General features: G+C 40.8%; 1 protein-coding gene across 1 annotated transcript in view; it reads left to right on the top strand.

Moving 5' to 3' along the window:
* The first annotated feature begins 521 nt into the window (after positions 1-521).
* MYL10 (myosin light chain 10) overlaps positions 522-10723 on the top strand; it is a 66767-nt gene continuing 56565 nt past the window's right edge. The window contains exon 1 of the mRNA XM_070742454.1: positions 522-637. Within this exon, the coding sequence (XP_070598555.1) occupies positions 635-637 (3 nt within the window). The 5' untranslated portion in view covers positions 522-634. The remainder of the gene's footprint in view (positions 638-10723) is intronic.

Below are 10723 nucleotides of genomic sequence, written 5' to 3'. Positions count from 1 at the left end.
CCCCTGGGTCCCGCCAGATGGCATTGTTTTGTGGACGGGGCCTGGAGAAGGCCGACTCTGTGGGACCACTGCCACCACTGCCAAGAAAATGTCGCCAAAAAATCCTGCAGGGACCTGCTGGTAGTCCATAGCAGCCATGACTGAAACTTGACAGAGAATTTAATTGTTGTCTCGTTAATTTAATAACAGTAAAATAGGATTAATCCTAGATCCAATCTACCCACCGGAACGTATAGATTCATGGTTTAAAATAATCCTATTTCACTTAGTGTCCTGTGTTATTTTATCTTAGTGTCCTGTGATAATCCTTCTGTTCTGGGAAGTCCCCGGTGGTTAAAAAATACCAGAAGGATTGGTGCACCTGGAAGAGATTTTCAGCCTCACTCTCTCCCTGTGGTCTCAGCTTTCCTGTTCTACTTACACGCTGAGTTAATTTGAGGAAAACAAAACTCCCAACAAGTGGGATATGTGTGGAATGGCACGGAGATCCAATTGCAAACCTCTCTAATCTCGCATCTATTGTCTAAACTTGGAGTGGGCATATTTTTACTCCAGAATAATGCTATATATAAAAACACAATAGACATTTGGTGGGTTGGTGGTCAAGTTGCCAGAGAAAGAGAAGACATACATTATGGTAAGATCTTTGTTTCCTTCCCCTTCCCTTCTTCCCTTCTTCCCTTCTTTCCTTCTGTCCTTCTGTCCTTCTTCCCTTCTTCCCTTCTTCCCTTCTTCCCTTCTTCCCTCCTTTCCTCCTTTCCATCTTTCCTCCCTCCCCCTTCCTTCTTTCCTTCTTTCCTTCCTTCCTTCCTTCTTTCTTTCTTTCCTTCCTTCCTTCTTTCCTTCCTTCCTTCTTTCTTTCTTTCCTTCCTTCCTTCCTTCTTTCCTCCCTCCCTCCCCCTTCCTCCCTCCCTCCCTTCCTCCCCCCTTCCTTGTTTCCTTCCTTCCTTTCTTCTTTCTTTCTTTCTTTCCTCCCCCCTCCCTCCCTCCTTCCTTTATTGAATCATACAGGGGTACTTCAGGCTACCTTCTTGATTTTCAGCTTCTTGGATGAGTTAGAAATAACCAGGACATCAATGTATATAGGCAGGATATTACTTGTTCCTTGCTGTGAAGGTAAATCTCTCACTTTTCACTGTGGTAGCCAAAGTATGCGTAGATCCTGGGATGATAGATAAGTTCAAGGCATTGCTTTTGAATTAAAGAGAATAAGGAATTTGTTTTACTTGAATGCATTGCAATGATCCTAAATATGAGAATGGCTTTACTAATATAAAGTGCATTGCAGTCATTCTAAATATATTAGCTACAGCTGTAACATAAAGACAGTATTTGGCAATGCTAATTTTAATGGAAAGAAAAATGCAACCTGTATCTCATCTTAGTGCAAGAATGTGCTTTGGAGTAGCGTGCAAAATTGGTAGGAACCAGACAAAGAGCGGGAGGGATGGTTTCAGAGTTCTTTTGTGGTTGGTGTGGAGGGAATATTTGTGGTTTGTACTCTGTACTTCCCATTGTTTGGTCCCATCATAGACCTGCCTGCTTGACCTATAGCCCGAGTTCAAATGGCTGTAATGTAGTGCATTCAAAATGAAATTCAATGGGAAAAAGACAATGTCGTTTGGCGGGCCCCAGGGGAAGAGCCTTCTCTGTGGCGGCCCTGGCCCTCTGGAATCAACTCCCCCTGGAGATTAGAACGTCCCCCACCCTCCTTATCTTTTGCAAGTTACTCAAGACCCACCTATATCGCCAGGCATGGGGGAATTAAGACATCTCCCCCAGGCTTTCTTATATTTTATGTTTGGTATGTATGTGTTGTATAGTTTTTTAATTGTTGGGGGTTTTTTAATGTAATTTTATTATTAGATTTGTTCCATTGTTATACTGTTTTTATTATTGTTGTGAGCCACCCCGAGTCTTCGGAGAGGGGCGGCATACAAATGTAATAAATTGAATTGAATTGAATAAAGTTCTACATTTAGACAAAAAAGAAAAAGAAAACCCAAAATGCACAGGTACAGTATATGTGGTACCTTGCTCAATAGTAGTAACCGTAACTGGGATCTTGGAGTCCTAGTGGACAACCGTTTAAATATGAGCCAGCAGTGTGCAGCAGCTGCAAAAGAAGCCAACACAGTTCTAGGCTGCATTAACAGAGGGATAAAATCAAGATCACGTGAAGTGTTAATTATTATTATTATTATTATTATTATTATTATTATTATTATTATTATTATTATTATTATTTAGATTTGTATGCCGCCCCTCTCCGAAGACTCGGGGCGGCTCACAACAGTAATAAAAACAATATAGCAGTGGAACAAATCTAATATTAAAAAACATATAAAACCCTATCATTTTTTAAAAAACCAAACAGCACATTCATACCAAATATAAAACAAAGTATAAAAAAGCCTGGGGGAAAGGTGTCTCAACTCCCCCATGCTGGCGGTATATCTGAGGGCACGCAAGGCGTTGCGCTATGTCAGCTTTGGAGCACAAGCACACACTGGCCTTGCGGAAGGCTGTTTTCGCCCTCCAGAGGCTTTAGGAGTTTTTTTCCATCTTTCTGAACTTCTGGTTTGCCCGTTGGGCCGTTTTTCACACTCCGGAGGCTTCAGGGTGGGACACTCCCATTTTTGGTACGCAAGAAGGAAAAGGTTCACCATCACTGTTATAGGGTCTTCTGGCTGAGTAGAAGACCTCTAAGGTCCCTTCCTACTCAGATCCTGTTTTATTCTGTTGTTTTTATTATAGTTTATTAATCCCCTAACATTTATTACATGCAAATAATTTAATAAATACTATTCTATTTACTAGTCTATAAATAATAATGATCAACCTCTTGAATGATCCCATTATTCCTGCTTTAAACATTCATGTTATTGCTTGTAAATTGGCATTTTTTCATGTTCCATTTTCTTAGATGTTTCCAGTTTTAATTAAATTTAAAGTCAAGTTCCTTTGACTTCTGAACCACTTTTATTGTTTTAATGAAAATAGAGAATCTATACATACAGGAAGTCCTCGGTTAACAACTACTTACTTAATGACCATCTCAAATTATGATGGAATCAAAAAATCCATGTGACATGGATTCGAAGTTCTGATGTCTGCTGGTACATGCCATATTCAGAGGATTTCATTTTTGGGTATTTGGCAACCATTCTGCATTTAGTGGCACATTGATTAGAGTGCAGTATTGCAAGCTGACTCTGCCTTGAGCCGGTTAGGAGTTTAATCCTAATCGGCTCAAGGTTGACTCAGCCTTCCACCCTTCGAAGATAGAAAAATGATTGGGGGCAATATGCTGATTCTGAAAACCACCCAGAGTGGGTTGAAAAGCACTGCAGAGCAGTCTATAAGTGTAAGCACTATTGCTATTTGCAGTCATTTGCAGCAACATGCAGTCACGTTACTATAACTTATAACTTTTTTTGCTGGAAATCAATGCATGCTTCTCGTTCCCGGCAAAATATATATTTACTTATCGGCTGTAAATGGTGTTCACTTAACGACAACCACATTTACTTAATGACTACTGTGCTTGCTTAATGACCTCCACAAAATAATTATAAAATCAGGTTAGTTATGACCCACTTAATAACTGGAATGACTTAGGACCATAATTACTGTCAACCTTCTCTTCCAAGTTGGTGGTAACAATATGCTGGCTTGCATGGATGTGTCTATAGGAGAAATGCTAGCTTGTGCATATAAAATTGTGCAATCAAACTGGGTTTGGGCTGCATTTATTTATTTATTTATTTAATTTATTTATTTATTGTATTTATTTGCTGCTCACTGCAAAAGGACTCTGAGCGGCTAACAATCGGAATAAATACAACAACAATAAAAACAGTTAAAATCCAATAATAAAAATCAATAATAAAAATAATATAAAAAACATACAATCAGCCTGATTCCAGGCCTGCTGGAGAAGCCAGGTTTTAATGGCTTTTTGGAAGACCGGTAGGGTGGAGATAATACAGATCTCTGGAGGCAGTTGGTTCCAAAGGGTTGGAGCCACCACAGAGAAGGCTCTTCCTCGAGGTCCGCCAGCCAACAATGTTTGGCGGACGGGACCTGGAGAATGTGGCATATTGGCCAAGCTGTGTCCAAACTGATGGATCCTGTTCTCACTGGTTGTGGAGAATGTGCATATCCACACATACCTATTTTGGCAAGCAAACCGAAAAAGGTTTGCCATCACTGCCCTATCCCAGACAAATGGTTGTCCAATCTCTTTTTTTAAAACCTCACAATGTTGGAGCATGCACAACCTTTGGATGCAAGTCAGTGATAAAGACCATGAATTCATAAATAAAATGAAAGATAATATGGAGAGGTATGAGTGCGTTAAGATGGTCATTATGTTTCTTTTTGTTTTTTAAAATAACAATAGCAATAGCAATAGCAATTTATTAGATTTGTATGCCACCCCTCTCCGAAGACTCGTGGCAGCTCACAACAATCATAAACAATGTACAAATCCAATGTTTAAAAACACAATGAAAAAACCCTTATAATAAAATAATCACACAACCCAATCAAACCATACATAAACCAAGTAGTTAGGGGACACAAGTGAGTTTTCAACAACTTACAAAAGGCGAGGAGAGTGGGGGCAGTTCTTATCTCCGGGGGGGAGTTGGTTCCAGAGGGCCGGGGCCACCATAGAGAAGGCTCTTCCCCTGGGCCCCGCCAGACGACATGGCTTAGTCGACGGGACATGGAGAAGGCCAACTCTGTGGGACCTAATTGGCCACTGGGATTCGTGCAGGAGAAGGCGGCCCCGTCTTTTGCCTCTCATTCCTTTGCCTTATTCATCACTCCTTTCCTGTACTCTCCATAACACTCTAAAGAGAAATAACGATGTATATAGGTAAGTATGTTTGGATTATGGCTGCCTAGATTAATGATGATGATCATCTTCTCAAATACCTCTGAGAAGCATTAGAGGGAATTTAAAAGAGTGGAAGGGAAGTGGGAGGAGAAGGGTGGGTGGGAGCAACCAGACCTAACCTCAAACAATGACAGCAATATCCTTAATGAAAGCAACGGAGATTGTCTACACATTAAGAAACCGTGCAATTATGCTAAATGAACTCTGCAGGAAAGCTGTGCCCCATCCCTTTTTATGATGTCTTTAAAAATGTATTAAAAGTATGGAGGTTCAATAATAGTAGCGCCATAATAGATTACTGGAGGCAAAGAGCTACGGTCAGAAATAATACAGCCATAATTACAAGAGGTGGTCACTCACAAGGCAGAAAAGAACAGGGGGAAATAATTGCAGACATCATTGTAGATCATGTAAATACACATGGTCCTTGATTTACAACCATTAATGTAGAAACCATTTCTTTGGCCACAGTTTAAAACCAGCGATCCCCTTTGACATTTGAAATTTGGAAGAGAGGTTAAAAAGGCCATCTGGGTCAAAATTGAACAGCCCTCTTTCAACAGAGAGGGGGGGGATATGACATCATCTATCTCCAATCTATAACACAGTCCTTTCAACAGTCCAAGAACAAGTTCCAAGTTGCTATGTATCTCAAGTCTTATTGTGGTTGGCTCTGGGCCAGCTCCTGCAACTGGGAATTTGGATGTTGGCTTAGGAGAGTCCTCAAGTTCCCAGAGACTTGTCTTACTGCCATCAGCTTCGGACAGTGAGGGTTCCTTGCCAAGGTTAGACGCTGGGGAAGAAGAAGAAGAATCAGATAGAGAGATGGATGCAGCCAGCCCATTAGTTAATGACCCCATTAGTGGGTCATTGGACTCAGAGGAGGATAGATGCCAGAATGTGCAGGCTCATGGCTAGAAGGGACCAACTGCATAGGTATTGTCGGAGATAAGGGAGAACACCTGTGGCTGGGGCAATTAGGTTGATAGGGCTGCTGATAAATTGCCAGCATTGCAGAGAGGGTATGTGGGAGATTATCTGTTTGGAGAAGGAGACGTCGTGTTTGCATTTTGTTCCTGGCTTTTCACAGACTCTTGGGGATATTTCACAGCTAAGTAAAAACTTGTTATGGACTGATTGAAAGAGGTCTGGCTGTAGCGCTTCCACAGCTTATCTGCTTTGTTTGTTTTTGTTCTTGCAACTTTAAAGGACTGTTATCTGCAATTTGCTCAGTTTAAAGTGCGTGTGCACAGCTTTATTTTGGATAAACGGCTTTTCTGTTTACTTTACAACAGTGTGTGTGTTTGAATTTACATTCCTGACTTAATTGGGGCTCATAACGTGAAGCCCAGCATAACAAGTCTTAGCAACTTTTAAGATGTGTGAACCTCAACTCCCATAATTCCTCACTTATCAATGAAAATTTTGGGGTCAGTTCCAAGAAGACATAATCTATCTCCAATCTACAACACAGTCCTTTCAACAGTTCCAAGAACAGTCACCATTCAGGTGACACAAATAAACCTCCAGGTGATCTTAACGGCCCATTAAAACAGAGGTCTTCAAACTTGGCAACTTTAAGACTCACGTACTTCTATGCTGGCTGGAGAATTCTGGGAGTTGAAGTCCATGAGTCTTAAAGTTGCCAAGTTTGAAGAATGCAAATGAACAGAATGCAAATGAATAGCTGTTTACAAGGAATATAAATCCTTCCATTCCCCACCATCCACTCATAGCCGAAGAATCTTCCTGAATGAGAAGCGAAATGTCTTCAAAGACAAACCAGAAAGTCCAGTTTGTCAGAAATAAGTTTATCTCTTGAGGTAATATTACAATGCAAGAAAATGGTTTGTAACCATAGGAAAGGCTGATATAAGCCATAATCAGTATGGAAGATGGGTTTGCTAATTGTGCTGCAACTTGATTGGCTGTAACCTATATTTAAGGAGTAGCACCCTTGCATGGGTGTGGTTTGTGCTGGGTGGTTTGTTATAGTGCTTGGTGGTTTGTGAGTTGGTGGTTTAGTGCTTAGTGGTTTGTGGGTGGTTGCAGTGGTGGATGTATGATAGCATTGTGATAGTTTATTTAGAGAAACATTTTGCTAAGAAGAAAAGTAAAATAAATTTTTACAAGAAAGCCTGCTGGAGTGCTTTTCATTGAAGACTTCAATTAGGTATAGGTGTGAATTGTGGCTAGTTGGTGGGGTTACCTTCCGCATGTATACCGCCAGGCATGGGGGAGTTGAGACACCTTTCCCCCTGTTGTGGTTAGCTCTGGCCCAGTTCCTGCCCCAAGGACTGTGGATGTGGGGGAGACATCCGCATGCTGCAGGCCTGGTTTGCCCCCGGTGGAATCTGAAGATGAAGGCTCCTCTGACCAAGAAGACATGAGTGACAGGGAGGAGGAGAGTGGGGCAGACAGCTCAGAAGGAGATCAATTATCTAGCTCCTCCTTGGATTCGGAACAAGAGTTAATGATACAGCCACGCATGTGGAGAGCGATGCATAGGCAAAAACAACTGAAAGATTATTATCAAAGAAAATGAGGCCACCTGTGGTTGGGTGGGGCTGTGGTAATTAGTGAGGCTGCTATAAATAGCAGCCTGTGGGTTTGGCCATTATGGTTCAGTGTGTTTCATGCCTGCTTTACTGACTGACTTGTTGTGTGCTGATTTTTCCCTGCTTTGAAACGAAACCAGAGCAAAGTGTGTTTCACTTTGTGAAAGAAGGACTGTGAATTGCCTCACAGCTGCAAGCTAAGCATCACAGGACTGATAAAGGACTTGTATAAATTACCAGTTTGTTTGGAGACGAGTGCTCTTTGCTATACCAAAAGAGGGCTTAGTTTAAGTGAATTTTCATTATAAAGAACATTGTTTTGAATTTTCAAACGTGTGTGTGTCTGAAATTTATACCTGTGAATTTTTGGGAGGATTCTACCAGACAGCCTGACAGAACACCCCCCAGTCTTCTTTATATTTTGTTTCATGTTTGGTATGAATGTGCTGTTTGGTTTTTAAATATATGATAGGGTTTTATATGCTTCTTTTAATATTAGATTTGTTTTGTTATAATATTGTTTTTATTGTTGTGAGCCACCTCGAGTCTTTGGAGAGGGGTGGCATACAAATCTAATTAATAATAATAATAATAATAATAATAATAATAATAATAATAATGTGCAAAACTCTCCCCCAACACAGTTTCTTCTTGAATTAAAAAATAATTTGGGACAACTATGACCTGAATGACTGAGAATCTCCACAGACATATATAGAATTACTTGTTGGTCAACTTACTGGCTGGCTGGAATTTGTGGTGAGGCTGGAAGAATGTGGCTGCCGGTGCAGCCGCCATCTTGGATGCTGGGATCTCGCAATAATATGCGAGATCCCGGCACAGGCCTTGCGCGTCAGTGCAGGCCTCCCACGCAGTCGGGGAGGGATAGGCGAGCCCTATAAATAGAGCTGTGCCACAGGAGGGTCTCCTTTTTGCCCCAGCTGCCGAGCTGCGAACACCCACCCACCCGCCTGCCTTATCTTTCGGTGTGCTTAAAAGGGTCGCCCTAGGCGGCCGAATAGGAATTTTTGGCAGTCACTGTGTCTTAGCTAGTGACCATTGTTTCACCTATTCCAGACTGTGGAGCAGGATGGATCGGTTAGTGGGTGCTGCACATGTAGTTTGATTCATTCGATTGGTTCCCCTTTGGTCATTGGGGTAGGCAGGTTCGGGATGGAAATTGGGCGGTGGTAGCAACTGTGTGTTCTCCTTTGGGCATCTTTAAAGATGATGGGCAGACTCTTGCCAGGAGCTCATGGTGTCTGTCCAGCCTGGGTGACTGGAGATGGGATGCCCTTGAGACTCGCCCTATCCAATAACTGGATGGGAATTGGATGGTGACCCTCCCCACATGCATAGCATGGCTAGGATCCAGGTGAAAGTGTGCCACAAGGGTCTGTTCTGGGTCCTATTCTTTTTAATATGTGAGTGACATATGGGAAGGTTTGGTGGGGAAGGTTTGCCTATTTGCCGATGACTCTAAAGTGTGCAATAGGGTTGATATTCCTGTAATATGGTAAATGATTTAGCTTTACTAGATAAATGGTCAAAGCAATGGAAACTGCAGTTTAATGTTTCCAAATGTAAAATAATGCACTTGGGGAAAAGGAATCCTCAATCTGAGTATTGTATTGGCAGTTCTGTGTTAGCAAAAACTTCAGAAGAGAAGGATTTAGGGGTAATGATTTCTGACAGTCTCAAAATGGGTGAACAGTGCAGTCAGGCGGTGGGGAAAGCAAGTAGGATGCTTGGCTGCATAGCTAGAGGTATAACAAGCAGGAAGAGGGAGATTATGATCCCACTATATAGAGTGCTGGTGAGACCACATTTGGAATACTGTGTTCAGTTCTGGAGACCTCACCTACAAAAAGATATTGACAAAATTGAACGGGTCTAAAGACGGGCTACAAGAATGGTGGAAGGTCTTAAGCATAAAACGTATCAGGAAAGACTTAATGAACTCAATCTGTATAGTCTGGAGGACAGAAGGAAAAGGGGGGACATGATCGAAACATTTAAATATGTTAAAGGGTTAAATAAGGTCCAGGAGGGAAGTGTTTTTAATAGGAAAGTGAACCCAAGAACAAGGGGACACAATCTGAAGTTAGTTGGGGGAAAGATCAAAAGCAACGTGAGAAAATATTATTTTACTGAAAGAGTAGTAGATCCTTGGAACAAACTTCCAGCAGATGTGGTTGATAAATCCACAGTAACTGAATTTAAACATGCCTGGTATAAACATATATCCATCCTAAGATAGAATACAGAAAATAGTATAAGGGCAGACTAGATGGATCATGAGGTATTTTTCTGACGTCAGTCTTCTATGTTTCTAAGGCGTGGTCCTTTCACCTGAATCAGCAAGGAGCTACACCCATAGTTGCCAAGGAATGTTATCTCGAATCATTTCCACCCCAAAGTTTCAGTGGTTTCTGCAGGTCCTAGTTAATTGTTTTTTACAATTGATTAAGATTTTTTAAAATTATTTTTTAAAAAGTTTTTATTTACAAATATACAAAACATAAAAGGCAGTTATAACAGTTGATAATTGAAACCTAATGCATTACAATATGTCTGAATATAAAAATATAACAGTCAATAAACATATAGACTTACAAAGAAAGAATGGAGAAAAAGAAGAGAGAAAAAGAAGGGAAAAGAAAAAGAGGTGAATCTAAAGAGAGGAGAGAAAAAGAAAAAGAGAGAAGGGTGGGCGAGTGTACAGTGGAGCTGTGTTAAGAATATGAACTTGTTTTAAATTTATTAGCTCATTACCTTAGATCAAAGCAAGCGTTGAATAAATCACGGTACCCAGATTTTGGAACTAAAAGTTAAATTTCTTATTTATATATCAAATATCTCTTACAACTATTGGAGAACCTTTCCTTTTCTTCTTCAAAATTGATTAAGTTTTTTATTCAATTTAATAAAGTGACCCAATTTTAAATCCAGCTATTGTCTCCGTGTTCTAACTCTGCATCCAGCGCAAATGTGTGTTCATTCGTGTGAACAATTCCCTTCTTTCTAACAAAACTCAGATGGTTTTTTTCCCCCCTTTCAAACATCCAAATTCCCCCACCGAGTGCTCTGATGCCTGAAAAAATGCTGCAGAAAACCCAAAGCAAACACTTTCTCCAATCCTGAACACCCACCCGTCGCTTCAGAGGAATCTGAGTTGTGACATCATAAACGGAGACACTCAGATTAGATTTATCATCTAATTATAGCAGAACTGTAAAAAAAAAGAAAAAAAAGAACT

Source organism: Erythrolamprus reginae, chromosome 1 (genome assembly GCF_031021105.1).
Source record: "Erythrolamprus reginae isolate rEryReg1 chromosome 1, rEryReg1.hap1, whole genome shotgun sequence".
Classification (NCBI taxonomy): domain Eukaryota; kingdom Metazoa; phylum Chordata; class Lepidosauria; order Squamata; family Dipsadidae; genus Erythrolamprus; species Erythrolamprus reginae.
This window is presented reverse-complemented; position numbering and strand designations above follow the sequence as displayed.